Consider the following 21504-nt stretch of genomic DNA (forward strand, 5'->3'; position numbering starts at 1 on the left):
TTGTGAGGAGAACAAGAATTTGCAGGAAATATGCAAGAAACATTTTTATTTACTTCTATAAAATAGGACAGAGAAGGACACATAAGTCAATATATTTTATGAGCGAACCAATATTGAAATTGAATGTGTGATCTGCAAAATGTGTTTGCATTACATTGAATTATATTTTATTTTATTTGCTGCACTAAACATTTTATATGAAGGGCTTTGCTATTTGAGAGATTTAAATGTAAATACTGATCCCCACATTCCATACATTAATGATCCACTGCCTCCCTAAAAATGGCATATGACGACACTGGTAATCAAAGAATTCAACTAGATTTGATGCAATATTTGATGATTGAAACATCCTTGAAACATCAATCCTTTAACATTCGTCATGTCATACCAATGAACTTCACCAAGAAACAGCAATGCAGCATTCGGGTACAGAATGTTTCATGATGAAGCAACAGCTGAGACAAGAACAACCCTGTTATGTTTATTTAAGGACCTAATTTTTTTCGGACGCAGCCATCGTTTCTCTGTGCCTTTATCGTTATAGCTGTGGTGTGGACTCTGCTATTCTTTAATATTAAGAAAGATTTTTAGAACTATATCTTTATCGTTATTTTTATAGTTATCGTCCTTGGTGTGAATGGGCTTTAAAGGGGAGAGATATTTTTAGAGGAACAGGAACTTTCGAAACATTAATTATTTGCACCTGAATTATAAATTTGTTTATGAAAGCTGTTCGTTGCCTTCCTTTTGGCAAGATTAAGGAAACAAACACCACTGGACCACAAAAACACGTTTCACTCAAAATAGACTGAAACCTGAGATAGTGGATCAACTTCCTTGTTTGATAATGACTGGCTTTTGAGAAGAGTGCTATAATTTAGTCCTATTTTTAAAACAAAAACAATGTTGTTTTGTTTGTTTTCTTACAAAGATACATTTGCATTTCAATACAACTTAAAAATAGTAATAATAATAATAATAATAATAATATCTCCATTTCCCCCCATGAAATGCATGAGTTTTCTAATGCTCATCTTGCTGCTCAACAGTCCAGGTTTTATGGTCATCATAACATCATCTTTTTTGCATTTGAACAAGTCTGTGGTTAAAGGTTAAGCAATTTCAGCTCTTTCATGGATGTTGGCTTTGTGAGGTTTCTTTAAGTTCGGTTTTTGTGAAGCAGGCTCCTCAAGGTGAATACTGAATAGTGAGGTGGTAATGGCCATAAGAAGCACCAGGAGAATCATGTTTTTTTTTCTCAAAACACCAAGCAATAGTTCTGTTAAATTTAATCTAACCACCTATTAATACAGTACATTGTACCCTTAGTTTTCCTTTATTTCCATAATCAGGGTTAGGTCCATTGCATCTGTAATGTTTTCTCACTGACACACCCTAGCTGGTGTTTAGTGTTGCCGTAGATTTCCCGCTGAATTGAGCAACTGCTACACCGTTTGACGCAGGTTTTTTTATGCATTGTCACGTACCCTAATGAAATCATGAGATTCAGGCAGCAGATGAATAAACCAGCGTTACCAGAGGGAGGCAGTCACATATAAACCCCTCCTTACTGCTTAAGCGCAACTAAAGCTCAGGTAATGGTAGTCAAATCACATCTTTAGCAGTCATCCACATTGCCAGGTCTAATAAACCAAGCTTCGACGCAGCACCAAGAGGAGTCTGTGAAACAGGCTACATCTACAAGGATCTTTCCAAAGTAAGTCAGTATGGCTACTGAGGATTTTTATTATGAGGGTCTTATGTGTGGTTTCAAATAGTCTCATAGGACTAGGGTGACCTTGCCAGGATTTATATATTGCCTTAAAATTTTAAGGTATTGGCTGTTTGAACTGTGCAGATCGATCGTTGTATGACATTCATGAGAGCTATTGAGAGCAGAGCAGACGACTCCTTATGCTTTTGAATCGCTCTCGCGGTACTTTGGTGTCATTTAATGATCGGTGCGCAGCGACGCTTCCAGTGAACGAACGAACGAACAAACACGTGCGCGTATTTGCATCGCTTTGATCGTTCTGTGTAGATGTCAACTTCTCACGCGCCTCAATTGGTCGATTACATGGATCGCGGAAGGGGTGCGCCATGTATGGGATAAAATTAGACTCAAAATGATTAATAAATGCATGCAAAATTATCCATGTACTGGATAAATTTTATACATGTATCTTACTAACCACAAACAAATGCCTTTCAATTTGATTCAGGATTAAATGATTGTGCAGCGATTTGTCCATATACAGACATGTTTGGAAATAAAAATGTTCTGCATTAATATATCAAATTGCTCATGCAAAAAGGAATCCATGCATATGTTGATCAGGTAACACGCGTGCATTAATTGACGTCTAGTTCGAGTCGATCTTGTGCAGGTCATCTGGATTTTGAGACTTCATTTTCACAGTTTTCAGCATTTCAAGTCTCACACACACAACTACTAACGAACAAAGCCCAGTGCAATTCATTAACGTGTACACGATTTGAAAAATTTGCAAATGTGCATCACTACACTGAAACAAATGCTTTTCAACCGGTGTCTGCAGAGTTAAGAATTACATTAATGTGCAGCATTTTGTTCAAATAAAGACATATTTGTGAATACAAATGTTAGAGTTTGTATTAAATTATCATAATTTGTGCATGTAGGGATTAAAATGTGCATTTGTAGATCAGGCGACGTGCGTGCATTCATCCAAGTCGATTCTAGTTGATTCACTTGAATTTTGAGACTTTGGTTCAGCCCTTTAAGCCTTGCCAAATCCACACACACAGCTGAGCCAAAGAAAAACAGTGACCACTAGATGGCACTAGCCCCACTCACATGTGCGCCATCCATTGTGTACAGTTATGAATGTTACATTGTGTTTTCTTTGTTTCTTTTTGGTTTGGCTATTCTCCTCTGCCCGTAGAAATACAATAAAAATGTTTTATTGAACTTGTTCTAACTTGTCTTAAGACACAGAATAGCTTATATTAATTTTGCCAAACAAGAACTTCTTGACAATAGCCTACCATGTTTTTTTCTGTAATTCAGCGGCACGTTGTCAGTTTATTCCTTCCTTTTATTATTATTATTATTATTATTATTATTATTATTATTATTATTATTTATTAAAAGGGCTATTATAGTCGCTCATTTAAGCCATCAGGGATTACACATTTATATTTAATAAAATTATTAAATTAACTTAAACTAAACTATACTAAACGAGCGTTTTATAGGCTAGCTATAGCCTATTCCGCGTTCAAGCGGATCGCATAAATAGCTAGGACATATTTTATATAGGCTACTTATTATTACTAAACTGTTTTCTGAGTCAGTGTCGGCTCTAAAGATGAAGTTGACTGATGAACGACTTTATTCTCGATATTTAATTATTTTTATTCTAAATATGTTATTTCTACATTTTTCTGGATATTTAATGAGTTTAATCTCGCATTATAGGCTAATGACTGTATTCTGGAAAAGTTTTTTTTTATTTTATATATATATATTTTTTATTATTGTTTGGCCCTATAATCTTCTTCCTTACTCTCTCATTTGGCACGAATCCAAATGGTTCCATTTCACAATGTTGGCTACTTGAATTTGAATGCTACAGATTATTATTTATTAGGCCTATGTAAACCAGGCTTTGTTCTTAACCCGTTTTCCAAAATAAAAAAATAAAAATCATGGTCTTCTTCACATGAAAAAATTGTCCTCTTCATGTGCTTGACCCGAGCTCAGGCTGAACGGCACGGATTGTACTACGGGCTGTTTTAATTAACCAATGGATCTAGATTCTATAGTGTATCTATATGTTTGGTTTAATGTTGTAAGCCTATATGTATAATAATGATAATAATAATAATAATAATAATAATAATAATAATAATAATAATGGCATACAAGGAAGGAATAACTGACAACGTGCAGTTGAAATTACAGAGAAAAAAAACATGGTAGGCTATTGTCACGAAGTTCTTGTTTGGCCAAATGCAAAGTTTTTCTGTGTCTTAAGGCAAGTTAAGTTCCACTGTACACAATGGAATACGCACGTGAGTGGGGCTATAGTGCCATCTAGTGGCCACTGATTTTTCTGAATGTTATTGAAATGCTGAAAACTGTGAAAATTAAGTCTCAAAATCCAAATGAACCGAACAAGATCGACTCGAACTAGACTTCAATTAATACACGCGCGTCACACGATCCACATATGCATGGATTCCTTTTTGCATGAGCAATTTATGATATATTAATGCAGAACAGAATATTTTTATTCGCAAACATGTCTGCATTTGTACAAATCGCTGCACAATCATTTTATCCCGAATCAAATTGAAAGACATTTGTTTGTGGTTAGTAAGATACATGTATAAAATGTATGCAGTACATGGATAAATTTGCGTGCATCTATTAATCATTTTGAGTCTAATTTCATCCCATAGCCATGGAGGCTCATATGGATTAATCATTAAAAACATCGCGATGTCAATTCAAACACACGCAATCTTATTGCTATAATGAAAGTATTGGGATAAAAGTTTATACTCCGGATATAGCTGATGTTGCGGCAGCCGCATTAAAAATGAAGAGAGTTGTGTCCACTCTTTTTAGAAGAATTTAAAAATGAAATTTGTTGTATATTATTAGACAGGGCTATATAATCAGTTTAATATCTAAAATAGTTTGTTTTGAATGGGGGATATATGAACAGCATTTGTTTAACTTGTTTTTTGTAATTTCTTGATACAAACTGAATAAAATTTAGACCGTTAAAGTGATATTTCAGCCAAAAATGAAAATGTGATGTTAATCTGCTTACCCCCATGGCATCCAAGATGTAGGTGACTTTGGTTCTTCAGTAGAACACAAACCAACATTTTTAACTCAAACCGTTGCAGTCTATCACTCTTATAATGTAAATGGAAAGGAATCACGCTAAAACGTACAATGAAACTTTATGGCGGATTGCAGACTTATAAGTGCATTACCACCACCTATCTCTCAAATGGACCATTGACACTATCTTACAATACCAATTAGGAGTGTCAATGGTACATTTACTGCGATCCGCCATAAAGCAAAAAGAAGACGCCTCACGTGCCTGCTGCCGAGAACACACCCAGGAGGACGCGCTCATGAGAGTTCTTACAGTTCGGACATTGCGTGAATCAGAGGTCAGCAAACAATATAAATACTGTTCAGTTTCTTGCACAGGCAGATCGTTTTGTGTCTTTACACATCAATGTATCATCACGAGACACAGGGTTTAATTTGTTTTGTTTTGTTTTGTTTTTTTATTTTATGTTTTAGTCGTGATTCCTATCCACTTACATTATAAGACTGATAGACTGCAACGGTTTGAGTTAAAAAATCTTGGTTTGTGTTCTACTGAAGAAACAAAGTCACCTATATCTTGGATGCCCTGGGGGTAACCAGATAAACATCACATTTTCATTTTTGGGGGAACTATCCCTTTAAGAATGGCACTGCAGTTAGCCTACTTTTGCTTAAATGGGTAGTTTTTTTAACCCAAAAATTAAAGTTTTGTCATTGTTTACTCGCCTCATGTCTTTACAAACCTGTCTGACTTACTTTCTTCTACACAAATGATGACATTTTTAAGATTGCTGATAACCAAACAGTTTCAGGTCATGGTCGGTCTGTGTAGCCTACATTTTGACTATTTCATTTCCTATTTCGAATGGAATAACGAGAAATGAAAAGACATTTTGTTTATTCGTTTTTCCTTTTAGTTTCACAAACAGAATATGAGATTTAGGCTCGATTTCTCATTTCGTATGTGGTTTACAAATAGGTTTATAGTTGCAAGGTTTCATTCGCACGCGTAGGCAGCACTGAAACGCCCCTTTCATCTGATTGGTCAAATCGCTCCACCTTCAGTACAAGCTTTTAATTCTGTCAGACAGAATAAGAGTTCGTTCACACTTGTAGTTCGGTTCATTTGGTTCATGTGACCAAAAAGGGAAATTATGCACTGTTTTCTTTCAAATCAAAGCTAAATACATGTAGTAACAGCGCATCCTTGTGGCACGGATGACACAGAGCATACGCAGCATACAGTGATATGGAGAGACACAGAGGAGACCGTTGACAAACTAATTATTGAATAAAGTCGTTATTTTTATTTTCTTCGCTTACAAAAAGTGTCCCCGTCACTTCATATAACCAAGATTGCACGTCTGATGGCAGATGGAGTATTCTGATGACGACTTTCATACCTTTTATGGACCTTGACACTGTTATTTACTTGGCAGTCTATGGAACAGTCTCAAGCCTCCAGGTTTTCATCCAAAATATCTTAAATTGTGTTCCGAAGACAAACTGAGCTTTTACGGGGTTTGGAACGACATGGGGTACAGGATTAATCATTTTGGGGTGGAGTATCCCTTTAAATCTATAAATGGATTTGCATGGTTGGATGTTACATGCAGATGTGTAGGTCAGTAAGTACAATGGAAAATGTAATCTACAAAAAAAATACAACTCCTCACAACACAGGCAAACAAAACTGCAATGATTTAGAACTTTTGAAGATGTCTTTACTGAAAACTTATCACATTTACACACCCTGCTTGAACCGTACTAACTGAACAAATGTTACTGCAGGAAGTGGAGAAAAATGCATACAGTTTTACACAGAACTACACCAATTGTTCAGGAACATTGGATGTTACTGTATGTTACGCAGTGGTTTCCAAAACCGGTCCTGCGAGTACCCCCAGCATTGCACATTTTCTGTGTCTCCCCTGTCTATCACTGCAAGACCTGAAATGGGTGTGTCAGATAAAGGGAGACATACAAAATGTGAGGTGCTAGGGGTGCTTGCAGGACCGGTTTGAAAACCACTGAGATAGAGGATCTGCAGAGTTCAGCTCCAGCCAGTTCCAACTCACTTGCCTGGACATTTCTAGTGATCCTGAAGACCTTGCTTATAGCTGGTTCAGGTGTGCTTAATTTGGTGTAGATGAACTTCACATGAAATGCACAAACCAGTGTAAATAAACAATATCTTAAAATAAAGTAGCATGCTCAAACCACTCAAAAACATCATCATCATGTTCAATTATTATAAACCATTCTGGCTTTATTTCTTTCATATGGTCCGTTTAAAGTCACCATTATGGTGATTTAGCCACTTGTCCCTTGACTTTGGCTGAATTATTTCTACTTCAGCAATTGTTGAAAGTGCATGCTATCATATAGTCTACAATATTTCATGCTTCTGACTGCAATGTACCTTTTGAACACTTTATGGAATCAGTGACTGACAGGTGGATTTTGACATGAGTTCTCAAACAGCAATTTTCGATTCTGAACTTTCATTATCAAGAGCTGTTTATTAGCAATAGCACTTCTCATAACCCCCTGTTATTGAACATACTGCTTATGATTATGCTGTTATTTGGAATTTTTCTGTTTTTCATATCTCCGAATGTTTTAGTTTTGCAATTTACACATGCTCTTTTTAACTGATTTGTGCACAGATCCTTTGAAACAGAACATAAGTCTTTTGAAATGTTTCACTGGTTTGAATTTTTACAATTTGATTCAAAACCTCAGATAGCATTGATTAATAATATAATCATTACTAAAACAACTAAAATTTTCAGGTCTACTATCAACAGAGTGGGCTATTACAAATTACAGTACAAAGTAGTAATATTACAATGAAAATGTTTTTCATCTTTAATTTTTTTTTAATTAAGTTTTAATCTTGTAGGGTTTCTGCATCATTAACATGTTGTAAATAGAACTGCTTGCATACAGACAACAAGGCAAGTTTATTTATGTAGCACATTTCATACACAATGGTAATTCAAAGTGCTTTACATAAAAGAAAGTAAAATAATCATGAAAAAAAATGATAAAAAATTATTGAAACATTGATTTAAAATGAATTTAAAACTAATTTAAAACGGTTAAAAATAGAAACTGATTTTACATAAAATACAGTGAATAAATAAAATACAGTGCAATCAGTTCAGACATCGCACAGTGCTCATTCAATAAATGCACAACTAAACAAATGAGTTTTGAGTAGATTCAAAAGTGGCTAATGTTTTAGCACATCTGATCTCTTCTGGAAGCTGATTCCAACTGCGGGGCGGCATAATAACTAAAAGCGGACTCCCCTTGTTTTGTGTGAACCCTTGTTATTTCTAACTGACTTGATCCTAATGATCTGAGTGGTCTGTTAAGTTTATATTCAGTGAACATATCTGCAATGTATTTCGGTCCTGGGTCATTGAGTGATTAATAAACGAGTAAAAGTACTTTAAAATCAATCCTAAATGTAACTGGAAGCCAGTGTAAGGACCTGAGGACTGGTGTGATATGCTCAGATTTTCTGGTTCTAGTCAGAATTCTACTAGCAGCAGCGTTCTGGATTGAGCTGCAGCTTCTGTCTAATGGTCTACTTGGGAAGGCCGGTAAGGAGACCATTACAATAGTCCACCCTGCTGGTGATACAGTCATGAACACGTTTCTCCAAGTCTTGACTGGAAACAAAACATCTAATTCTTGCAATGTTTTTTAGATGATAGTATGCTGATTTAGTTACTGCTTTGACATGTCTGCTGAAACTAAGGTCTGTCTCCAGAATCACACCAAGATTCCTGACTTGATTTTTAGTTGTTTGAGTCAAGTTATGCATTCACCTTGAGAACTTCATCTTTGTTTCCAAATATAATGACTTTAGTCTTTTCCTTGTTTAACTGAAGAAAGTTCTGGCACATCCAACTGTTTATTTCATCAATGCATTGGCAGAGGGAGTCAATGGGGCTGTAGTCATTTGGAGATAAGGCTAGGTAAATCTGGGTATCATCAGCATACCTGTGATAGGCAATTTGGTTCTTCCTCATTATTTGACTTAGTGGGAGCATTTACAGGCTAAACAAGAGCGGTGCAAGAATTGAGCCTTGTGGGACTCCGCATGTCATGGACGTCCACTTAGAATTATGCTCTCCTATACTCGCATAATAGCCTCTCCCTTCTGAGTATGACCTGAACCATTTGAGTACCATCCCAGAAAGCCCGACCCAGTTTTCCAGTCTCTCTATTAGTATGTTATGATCGACAGTGTCAAACGCAGCACTGAGATCAAGCAATAACAGCACTGATATTTTGCCAGAGTCAGAATTTAAGTGAATATCATTTATTATCTTAATGACTGCTGTCTCTGTGCTGTGATGCGTTCGGAAACCACATTAAAAATTGTCCAGGTATCCATTTGAGTTTAAGTATTTGTTTAGCTCATTAAAAACTACCTTTTCTACAATTTTGCCTATAAAAGGAAGATTTGATATTGGTCTATAATTGCTCAAAATGGTGTTATCAAGATTGCTCTTTTTCAGAGGGACTTAACAACTGCAGTTTTCAGGGAGTTTGGAAAAGTCCCAGAAAGAAGTGAGGCGTTCACCACTTCTAAGAGATCTGCTTCTAAACAGTTAAGCACACTTTTGAAAAAAGATGTGGGAAGTGTGTCAAGATAGCAGTTTGACGATTTTAGATGCTGCACTATTCCTTCCAAAATTTTGCTATCAATTGCTTCAAAAATAGACATAGTATCTTTTTGATATTGCGGCCGAATATGTCTGACCTCTGCATTACTTGAGGATGTGCTAATCGCCTTCCTGATATTGATGATCTTCTCAGAAAAGAAGGAAGCAAACTCATTGCATTTGCTGTCTGAGAGCATTTCACTGGAAATCTGACTTGGGGGGTTTGTCAGTCTCTCAACAGTGGCAAAAAGAGCACGAGTGTTGTTTAAGTTACTGTTTATAAGGTTTGAGAAGAAATTACTGTAAATTTAACGGTAAAATACTGTGAAAATGCTACAGTAAAAACCTGTTAAATGGTTTACGGTAAATTCCCCTACTATATACGGTGAAAAACTGTATTGGACTTTACATGTAATTTTAAAGTAAATGACTGTGATTTTAACGGTAACAAACTGTGAAAATGCTACAGTGCAAACCTGTTAAATGGTTAACTGTAATTTCCTGTAAAATTTACAAGGAAAAATCGTAAACTGACATTCCCAGAATTCTCTGCGTTGCATTTCAAATTTTGTTTGAATTTTATGTTTTTTCTTTGAAATAACAATGTTTCTTCTTATTTTTTTCTTATCTGTTATGTTTATTAGGGTTGTATGTTACATATAATGTTGTTAAATGAATGTTTATTGCATATTTCAGTTTAATGTGTCTCACCATGATGGTGTTTAGTGCTTGTGTGAATGACACTGTGCACCTTTTATGTATCTTATTATTTAAAAGCTGCTTGTGATGGGCTTTGTTTCATCACGTGACTTTCTCATCACCACCTGCTTTTGGTGGTTACCAGTGTATTACAAAGGTACAAAACAGATTTCAGTACTTCAGTAAGTTGGTATATTAATATTATATCAGTTAAATTATGGTATTAAACTGTACATTTAAGGGTAAATCCGATAAACCTAAAATGGTGTTACCGTATTTTTACGGTATAAAACCGTTAAACCTAAAACGGTGTTACCGTATTTTTTATGGTATAATTCTGGCAACCACAGCTGCCAGTTTTTTACCGTATATTTTACGGATTATTTTTTACAGTGTGTTTAGCTGTGGCTAGTTCCACATTGAAAGCACGAAGGCTGTCTTTGTAGATGCTTTAGTGAATTTCAAGTTTCGTCTTCCACCACATGTGCTCAGCTTTTCTGCATTGTATTTTCATACTCTGAACTGCTGTTGATTTTCTCCAAACTGATTTCTGTCTGCTAATTTTCTTATTGACTATTACAGGAGCAATATCATCAATAACATTCTTAACTTTTGAGTTAAAAGAATCAAGGAGAAGATCAACAGAGTCTGCAGAAATGCTTGGTGTTAAAGATAAAGCCTCTATAAATAGCACACTAGTGTTCTCGATAATGCATGTCTTTCTGACAGAGACAGATCTAGATTCAATGGCAGCAGAGATCAATATATCAAAGAAAATACAGAAGTGATCAGATAGTGCTACGTCCTTAATAACAATGGACAATAGAGCCCTACTGATGATTAAATCTAGAGTGTGTCCACCTTTGTGTGTGGGTCCATGCACATTCTGAATCAGGTCAAAAGTGTTTAGAACCGTTATCATTTCTTTTGTAGTTTTGTTTTCTGCATTATCTATCTATGTGAATATTAAAATCCTCCACAATAGCAAAACAGTCAAACTCTGAGGAAATCTTTGATAACATTTCTGTGACCTCTTCAACAAAGGCTGGAGAGTATTTTGGAGGCCTGTAAATAATGATAAACGGAATGCGTGGAGCACCTTTCAGCACAATCCCTAGATATTCAAAAGACAAGTACTGGCCAAATGACACTAGCTTGCATTGGTAAACATCTTTAAATAGAGCAGCTACACTTCCACCTCTCCTAACAGTCCTACAGACACTCATGAAAGTAAAGTTTGGAGGGGCTACTTCATTGAGGACTGTTGCACTGCAGCTGTCTTCTAGCCATGTTTCATTTAGAAACATAAAATCCAGATTGTTTGTGACTAAGTTAATGATTAGAAATGATTTATTTTTTAGTGTGCGAATGTTTAAAAATGCTAACTGATGGCAGTGCTTTGTGTCTTTACAGCAATCTTAGTGTGATGCATAATAGGCCGCAGATTAGATGAGTTAGCCCTTCGGCTTGAGAAGTCCTTAGACTTTCTATCATGTGATAAAACAGAAAAGAGAAAGCTACAGGCACACTGGGTTCCTGCTTGTTCTGTAAACATTTGTGAATGTTGCTGCTATTAAAGCAGGGACCCGACACATATCACTGAGAGCTTTTATCAGTTGTTTTTGGTTCACCTACAGCAGATGGAGGGCCCTGGCAAGTCTGGACCAACATGGAATTCATGGTCTATTCATGTCAGTACAAATGAAATTCATGCATTTATTTGTCATTTAAACTGATGTAAACCGAGAGAAAAAAACTGAAAAGATTTCTTATCCGGTTGCACCCTCTAGTGGACAGCATTAAGTATTATGGCCTTCATTGCTCAGATAATGCCAAGCCAATAGGATCTTTTGGGAAACCAAAAAAGTTCGACCAGTTAAGATAACCTGAGTCAGATCAGTCTGAAGGTCTGAGCCAAGTTTGGTGAAGCATTAAAGCTCTAGGCGGAGTCAATTACTCTCTCATGATAATAATTAAAACAATTAAAAACCAGACAACACAATACACGAAACTAACCCCAACAGAAAAACAACATCTAAAACCTGAATAAACTGGAAGCAACAAAGCGACCATTGAAAATCATTAGAAATTTTTGTCAATATGTCATAAATAGAACACAGCAGCAGTTTTCTGTCTGGGATTGTTCGTGTCGCACCACGCTGCATCCAGTGTAGACAGCATCACTGATTATAATGAGTTCTATAGTATTTTGTCATGCAACAAAATACTATAATACGCTCGAGTCCGGTTTAGACACGGTGTAATAGTAACGTTTAATATACAAAGAATAAAGAAGAAATGTGTTCGACTTATAGTGGTGCTGCACAGACTAATCGATGAATGACATCAAAGTACCGTAAGCTTGAACACAAAAAATAGGTGACCAGTGACATATTCCTGCTTCAAATGTTATGCGTAGTTAACAGTTATTCAGACAATTGTCTAAAGTGCAATATTTAGCGCCGCACTGACTCTTATTCTGACAGAATTAAAAGCTTAGACTAAAGGCAGAGTGATTTGACCAATCAGATGATGGGGACATTTCAGCGCCGCCCACCTGTGCGAATGAAACATCACATCTATAAACCGTTTGTAAACCACAAACGAAACATGAGAAATCAAGCCAAAATCTCATAAAATGAACAAACAATCTGTCTTTTCATTTCTGGTTATTCCATTCCAAATAGGAAATGAAATGATCAAAACGTACACGGACCTGGTCACACTGACTTTCAGAATATTTTTGTCCATACAGGTCCTTCTCAAAAAATTAGCATATTGTGAAAAAGTTCATTATTTTCCATAATGTAATGATAAAAATTAAACTTTCATATATTTTAGATTCATTGCACACCAACTGAAATATTTCAGGTCTTTATTGTTTTAATACTGATGATTTTGGCATACAGCTCATGAAAACCCAAAATTCCTATCTCAAAAATTAGCATATCATGAAAAGGTTCTCTAAATGAGCTATTTAACCTAATCATCTGAATCAACTAATTAACTCTAAACACCTGCAAAAAATTCCTGAGGCTTTTAAAAACTCCCAGCCTGGGTTCATTACTCAAAACCGCAATCATGGGTAAGACTGCCGACCTGACTGCTGTCCAGAAGGCCATCATTGACACCCTCAAGCGAGAGGGTAAGACACAGAAAGAAATTTCTGAACGAATAGGCTGTTCCCAGAGTGCTGTATCAAGGCACCTCAGTGGGAAGTCTGTGGGAAGGAAAAAGTGTGGCAAAAAACGGCTGCACAACGAGAAGAGGTGACCGGACCCTGAGGAAGATTGTGGAGAAGGACCGATTCGGTCCAGACCTTGGGGGACCTGCGGAAGCAGTGAACTGAGTCTGGAGTAAAACATCCAGAGCCACTGTGCACAGGCGTGTGCTTTTGAACCAGAAACAGCGGCAGACGCGCCTGACCTGGGCTACAGAGAAGCAGCAGTGGACTGTTGCTCAGTGGTCCAAAGTACTTTTTTTTTTCGGATGAAAGCAAATTTTGCATGTCATTCGGAAATCAAGGTGCCAGAGTCTGGAGGAAGACTGGGGAGAAGGAAATGCCAAAATGCCTGAAGTCGCAGTGTCAAGTACCCACAGTCGTGATGGTCTGGGGGTGCCATGTCAGCTGCTGGTGTTGGTCCACTGTGTTTTAATCAAGGGCGGGGTCAATGCAGCTAGCTATCAGGAGATTTTGGAGCACTTCATGCTTCCATCTGCTGAAAAGCTTTATGGAGATGAAGATTTCGTTTTTCAGCACGACCTGGCACCTGCTCACAGTGCCAAAACCACTAGTTAATGGTTTACTGACCATGGTATTACTGTTGCTCATTGGCCTGCCGAACTCTCCTGACCTGAACCCCATAGAGAATCTGTGGGATATTGTGAAGAGAAAGTTAAGAGACGCAAGACCCAACACTCTGGATGAGCTTAAGGCCGCTATCGAAGCATCCTGGGCCTCCATAACACCTCAGTAGTGCCACAGGCTGATTGCCTCCCATGCCACGCCGCATTGAAGCAGTCATTTCTGCAAAAGGATTCCCGACCAACTATTGAGTGCATAACTGAACATAATTATTTGAAGGTTGACTTTTTTGTATTAAAAACACTTTTCTTTTATTTGTCGGATAAAAATATGCTAATTTTTTTGAGATAGGAATTTTGGTTTTTAGGGTTTTCATGAGCTGTATGCCAAAATCATCAGTATTAAAAACAATAAAAGACCTGAAATATTTCAGTTGGTGTGCAATGAATCTAAAATATATGAAAGTTTAATTTTTATCATTACATTATGGTAAATAATGAACTTTTTCACAATATGCTAATTTTTTGAGAAGGACCTGTATATGTGACCCAGGACCACAAAACCAGACATAAGGGTCAATTTTTATTGAGATTTATGCATAATTTTAAAGCTAAATAAATAAGATTTCCATTGATCTATGGTTTGTTACAATATGACAATTCATTTGGCCAAGATACAACTATTTGAAAATCTGGAATCTGAGGGTGCAAAAAAAAAATCTAAATATTGAGAAAATTGCCTTTATAGTTTTCCAAATGAAGTTCTTAGCAATGCATATTACTAAAAAAAATTACGTTTTGATATATTTACGGTAAGACATTTACAAAATATCTTCATGGAACATGATCTTTACTTAATATCCTAATGATTTTTGACAAGAAAAATAATAAAAAAAAAATTTAATCAAGAAAGATAATTTTGACCCATACAATGCATTGTTGTCTATTTATACCCATGCGACTTATGACTGGTTTTGTGGTCCAGGGTCACATACCATCTTCAAAACTAAACTAACTTTAAAACTCCCTTTAGCTGCTGTGCCTTTCTTCAGTTTCTATATTTTATTCAGTTTAAATAAATTGATGGACTATCCCTTTAAGCAATAAGATTCGGTCTCTGCTGAAAAAAAAAACAAAAAAAAAACAATAGAAACCATTATGGTTTCCACTAAAAATACCATTACAAACATTAAAAACCATCAACTATTAACCAATGGTTTCCTGTAGTGTGTTTTGGGACATATTCAATTAGGATTTTAACAAGCACCAATAAAAAGTGACATGTAGAGACCCACAGGGACCATTACAGTTCCCATTATAACCAGTAAATCCATTATAAATTCTGTGATGGTTTCTATTGTGTTTTTTTTTTCAGCAGGGTGTGCTGTATAGCGAAGCCACAATATTATTATATACAGTATTTGATAGTTCAGTGATACACATTGCATTCATAGCTGTAACTATATGATGTCTCTTCAGCATCTCCATATAAACCATTCTCTCTCACTCTCTTTCCCTCTATAGATCTATTATAATTCTGTTTGAAGTAACTAAAACCTCAAACATCACTGATGTAAAGATGGTGGTTTTACGACTGAAACATCAGCGCTACATGACCGCACTCCTGAGCTCCACTACCATCTTGTTACTTCTGTACTTTCAAAACTCACTGTTGGTTTTCACCTACGATTCTTATGGTTTCATCTCCAAGGAAGTTCCATGTGAATGCAGTATCTGTGTGACAGACCGAGAAAATAGTAACTGGTTTAGTGAACGATACAATCCCAACATTCCACTTCTGCTCAACAGCACCAACAGTGTACTACGTGCAAACGTCTCCAGGTGGTGGAAGGTAAGAAAGATTGCTTCAGTATTCAGTATCATTCTCTGTAGCAAAAATAAAATAAATTAAAAGTTATTAAGAAGATAGAGCAAGTGCGGATCCCTTACTAGAAAGAGATGTTACTGATCTACGCACCCAAAACTGAAGTTGAGTGCGGTGTTTTTTATTTTTTCATAAGAATCATTACTCCAGTCACATGATATTTAAAAACTCATTCTTATATGCTGATTTGCTGCTTAGAAAACATTTCTTATTACTGGTATTATCAATATTGAAAACAGTTGTGCTGCATAATTGTTTTTGTGGAAATGGTCAATTTTTTTCAGGATTCTTCGATGAATAGAAAGTTCAAAAGACAACATTTATTTTAAACAGAAATCATTTGTAGCATTATAAATGTCTCACTGTCACTTTGGTCAATTAAATGCATCAATTTTCTTTTAAAAAAAATCCTACTGACCACCAAAAATCTATATTCAAAATATTAAAATTTACAAAAATTACACATACACAAAAACATTAAAAAAATACAACATCTCATATAAAAAATACTACTATTATTTATGGGTAGATGATTAACAAAAAACTATTCTAATTTGATGTTCAATCCCAACATAACTGATTTAATAATATCACACAGGAGCTACAATTAAATGCCGGCAACTACACAGAGGTGGTGGATCAGCTGTTTCCTCTCTTCCCTGATAAAGAGCACTACTCAGACGCTGGTCCAGATCGCTGCAGAACCTGTGCTGTGGTGGGAAACTCTGGGAACCTGCTGGGATCAAAGTATGGGCCTCTCATAGATTTCCATGACTTTGTCATAAGGTAAGTTAATGAGATTATATTGAACTGTTTTTGGTTGCTTTTAAGATTGCCTTTCACTCTTCAACTTTTCAAGTTTAGAGTTTAGAGAATAATCAAGCATCAGTATCAATGGAATGGATATGCTTATGTTAGATCAGTTGATTCCAGATGTGGAAAAGATGTTAAAAGGGTTAGTTCACCCAAAAGTTAAAATTATCCCATAAATTACTCAAGTCATTAGGTGTATATGACGTTCTTCTTTCAGACGAATCCAGTCAGAGTTATATTAAAAATTGTCTTTGATCTTTCAAGCTGTTTAATGGCACTCAGTGGGTGTTGCATGCATCAGTCCAAAAGAAGTTAAATAAAAAGCCATCCATAAAAAAAAGTGTCTCACACGGCTCCGGGGGGTGAAAAAAGGCCTCCTGTGGCAAATCGATGCATTTTTGTAAGAAATATATGCATACTGAAAGGTTAATAATCACTTTAATGTAGCTTGCGCCAACAGTTCTGGGAACATGACGTATGAGGTCAGCTTTGTGCGTGCGCCAGTGAGTCTCGTGAAAACCAGTGTTTGATAACAGGAGCAAAGGAGGCAAAGTTTCCTTACTTTAGCAAAGGAAAACCAGTCTCCTCTTGGCTTATATTGAAATCCTCTGACATTCTTCATTAAAAATCGTCGTTTTGTACTTCTAATTACTGACCGTTGTTTTGTTTTGACCTCTCCGCTGTGCTTCCGCGTGCGTCACTTCTGAGCGGCGTATGCGCAAAGCTAACCTCATACGTAATTCCACCAAACTGCTTCTGTTTACAACAGTAAGCGCAAGCTAGATTCAAGTGATTATTATTCTTTTGGACTGATGCATGCAACTTTTAATATAACTCCGACTGGATTCGTCTGACAGAAGAAAAGTCATATACACCTAGAATAACTAATTTTCATTTTTGGGTGAACTACCACTTTAAACTATTTTTTAGGGCTGCACAATATATCGAAATTACTGAAATATCGCAAATGTAAATATCGCAATATGCATATCGCAAGGATGTGCGATATCTGATTCATTTTAATAATAGACTACTTAAATCAAAACATTGCAAAAGGTCAAAGGTTCGATGCATATAGTAGAGAATTCCTTGACGTTAAAAAGAGTTAAGTGCAGTAAGTTGCAGAGAACAACTCTTTGAATCAAACACACACACAAATACCCACAACCAAAGCACGCACGAGGCATCTTGCACAGCGCCTCTTTATTTCTTGCGCCCATGTGCAAAGCACACGCTCGCACACACGTTTCAGACGGCGCTCGAACACAGAGTTGATTCATCTTTCGCATCTCCTCATGTTTGAACAGACACATACACACAGAATTATATCAATAGTACCTGTCTGGACAATCATTCTCGTAAACGCAGTCGGTTATGTTTTAAATGGACGTAAACAGCTGAGTAAGAAATCGGATGTGTATCATTATACTGGATCCGTGCAGTCGGTTTTAAAGGGACAGCAGCCTATAAATAAGTGCTGCTGAATGAGTCACTAATGTAAATCAAACGACAAAACAGTTATAACAAAGATTAATCTAAATTTATTTCATACACAGAACACAATGCAGTGTTATTTTTACACTTAATCATTAAATTTCTGTACCTGAATACTACTGTTTATTTTATCTATGCTTGTAGATTGTGTATTTCTTTTTTGTTTTTTACTGACTGTTCACTTGCCTATAATCATGCTTGAACTTTCTCAGACTATAGTTTTTGTTGTGGTATATGAAGTACTTAAAGTGTATGGAATGCAAAGTTACAATGATATAAAATTTGTGTCATTCATTCATTCATTTTTTTTTTTTTTTTCTTTTTTGTATGTTCACACTGATGTTAAAATGACATTTGTGACTACTTTTTATGTACTGCTAAAACATTGCTGGTCTCTTTCTTTTCCAAGAAAGAATGTGAAACAAATTGGTTATATAATTTTCATTTTTAAATTAGGGCTGTCAAATGATTAATCACGATTAATCACATCCAAAATAAAAGTTTTGTTTACATAATATATGTGTGTATACTGTGTATATTTATTATGTATATATAAATACACACACATGCATGTATATATTTAAGAAGAATATGTTATGTTTATATATTAAATATATTTATATATAATATAAAATATAAGAATATAAATATATCAATGTATATACATGTAAATATTTTCTAAATATATAATTTATGTGTGTGTGTATTTATATATACATAATAAATATACCCTGTACACATACATATATTATGTAAACAAAACTTTTATTTTGGATGTGATTAATCGTGATTAATCATTTGACAGCCCTATTTTAAATATTTTAAAATATAATTGACACTGATTTTACACACTTTAAGCAATATCGCATCGAATATCAAATATCGCATTTTTTAACAAGGTATCACATATCGCATTTTTCTTCAATATCGCACAGCCCTACTATTTTTCAAAAGATGCCTTAAAGGCTTTTCAATAAAATATCATGCATACCTCAAACTGTTTTTCTCTCAGGATAAATAAAGGCCCAACAGAGGGTTATGAGAAGGATGTGGGGTCAAAGACGACTCACCGGATTGTGTATCCTGAGAGCGCCATAGACTTGGACAACTCCACCCATCTGGTGCTTCTTCCCGTTAAGATTCTGGACATTCAGTGGCTCATCAGTGCCTTCACCACTAAAAACATCACACAGTAAGAATTAAACATACATTTATAAATACAAGACTGTAAACTAGCTGATAGAAATATAAATTATTATATTTATATATTATTTACATACATTTCAAAAGTAATTTGTTTCCTCGAAATAAGCCAAAAGTACATATTTAATACATAAATGTGACAGATGAATGCTAAAAATGGTATAATAATGAAATCAAAGCACTAAGAATACAAGGAACTGAGCTAAAACACCAAGCAACAAGACACTGAGAACTGGATGCTTTGGAGGCACTACTTTCTTGGTTACAATATTTCAATGGCTCGTCACCGGGGACCGATGATCTCTGTAAACCCCATGGACCACTGTCTATATGGTTTTTACCTGATCTCAGATCAGTTTTATGTTGTTGGTTTTTTTTTGACATTTTTAATTACAATTAACTATTGGTAAAGGGTGTGGAACTGGCAAAATGTCAATACTGAAGCACTCCCTTGACTTCCTTGTTAAATATGCGTTTGGTTTATACTGTAATGTGCCTCATTTGTTTGTGACGTGCCTCATTTGCAAGTTGCTCTAAATAAAAGTGTTTGCTAAATGTGAATGTTGTTGCTATAAGGTTATATATATATATATATATATATATATATATATATATATATATTATATATATATATATATATATATATATATATATATATATCACTCTACAAAAAACTTTTTGTCTTTGAGCCATTTCAAAGAAACATTTTGTGCCTTCACAAACATCACACAATAAGAATTAAGCAGGCAGCTTTTTTGTTTGTTGATATCTGTTACATATTCCGTTACAGAACATACATCGACGTGCCATCTACTATCAAAGCAGATAAGGACAAGGTGAATTACACGAACCTCCTCATGAAATCAACCAATCAATCAAATAACAAATGTTGATTTGTTTTCATTTGCATGGTTTACTAATATTATCTGATTGAAATCTTGATATTGTAGACTCAAAACATGACATTAGAAATGCATATTTCATAAATGTCCTAATTTATTTGTCTCTTGTTTTTAGGTGATGATCCTCCACCCAGAATTCATAAGATATGTCTATGATAACTGGACAGAAGGACATGGCAGATATCCATCCACTGGTTTCTTAACACTGATATTCGCTCTTCACATCTGTGACGAGGTAAAACTCCTGTTCTGAGTCTCAAACTATGTGGCCTGGCATTGTCGTCATTATTGAGAGCACGCCTATATATATAGGTCTATATTATTATTCTCTCTCTCTCTCTCTCTCTCTCTATATATATATATATATATATTAGAATAATGAACTTTTCTTTGCAATGTCACATAAACTAATAATGCATTGATAACTCTTTCTCTTACAGGTGAGTGTGTTTGGGTTTGGAGCTACGAGTGATGGAATCTGGCATCATTATTTTGAAAAAACCTTGACTTCATTTGAGAGCGGCATTCATGCTGGAAAATTTGAAAATGAAACAATCAATCGGCTCCAACAGGAAAACAAGATTTTGATGCACAAAGGTTGGACATGAAGTAGGAAAACTAGAACTGCACAATATTGCATTGCAATATTGATTATTGCATTTTGCAGATGTGCTTTCAGTTAAGATTCCTATTGAGAGATCAACTTTTCATTTCAGCTTGTCAAGAGGCACCACATCAAAATATGTCACAGTCACAGTGTTTACACTTTTCAGGGACATCAATCCATGACACTTTTCACTAGAGAGTAAATAGTATTTAACCCAGATGGTGGACTAACAATTTGTATTATAATTTTAAGTGTGTTTAATTGTTGCAAGCTATATACTTTGTTTATGGATTTGATTACATGTTATTCACTTAATAAATTATTTATTGATTCTTCCTAATTCTTTTTTTGTCTTTTACTACTTACAGTAAGGATTATTATTCGTATTATTATTATTATTATTATATTATTATTATTATTGCAGGTTTACTATCATGCTTGCCAATGTTGTGATTGCATCTGTACATTTCCTTCAAGAGAACGTTTACCTAAACATAAAAATACAGATATGTGGACTAATAATTTGTCTTACCTAAAGTTAAATACTGGGTTTATGGTTTTGATTACAT

At 35.3% G+C, this 21504-nt stretch overlaps 1 protein-coding gene and 1 long non-coding RNA gene across 2 annotated transcripts in view; one reads left to right on the top strand and one right to left on the bottom strand.

Annotated features, from left to right (window-relative positions):
• Positions 1-21504, bottom strand: part of LOC122140672 — a 33149-nt gene that overhangs the window by 11102 nt on the left and 543 nt on the right. The window contains exon 2 of the long non-coding RNA XR_006157268.1: positions 19294-19399. This is a non-coding gene — a long non-coding RNA (uncharacterized LOC122140672). The remainder of the gene's footprint in view (positions 1-19293; positions 19400-21504) is intronic.
• LOC109065315 (CMP-N-acetylneuraminate-beta-galactosamide-alpha-2,3-sialyltransferase 1-like) lies at positions 1510-21290 on the top strand. Its single transcript, XM_042745245.1, has 7 exons — positions 1510-1720; positions 15556-15883; positions 16515-16702; positions 19236-19415; positions 20217-20262; positions 20444-20563; positions 20769-21290. The coding sequence occupies exons 2-7, from the start codon at positions 15611-15613 to the stop codon at positions 20934-20936; spliced, it is 975 nt and encodes a 324-aa protein (XP_042601179.1). The 5' UTR covers positions 1510-1720; positions 15556-15610; the 3' UTR covers positions 20937-21290.

The sequence above is a fragment of the Cyprinus carpio genome, chromosome B19, assembly GCF_018340385.1.
Source record: "Cyprinus carpio isolate SPL01 chromosome B19, ASM1834038v1, whole genome shotgun sequence".
Taxonomy (NCBI): Eukaryota; Metazoa; Chordata; class Actinopteri; order Cypriniformes; family Cyprinidae; genus Cyprinus; species Cyprinus carpio.

What these genes read in the sequence shown, in the direction of transcription:
- LOC109065315 (XM_042745245.1), top strand. Translation starts at nt 15,611, where the DNA reads ATGGTGGTTTTACGACTGAAACATCAGCGCTACATGACCGCACTCCTG. An exon ending in TTCCATGACTTTGTCATAAG is followed by an intron (nt 16,703 to 19,235) that starts GTAAGTTAATGA and finishes TTTTTCTCTCAG; the next exon opens with GATAAATAAAGGCCCAACAG. An exon ending in CTCTTCACATCTGTGACGAG is followed by an intron (nt 20,564 to 20,768) that starts GTAAAACTCCTG and finishes TTTCTCTTACAG; the next exon opens with GTGAGTGTGTTTGGGTTTGG.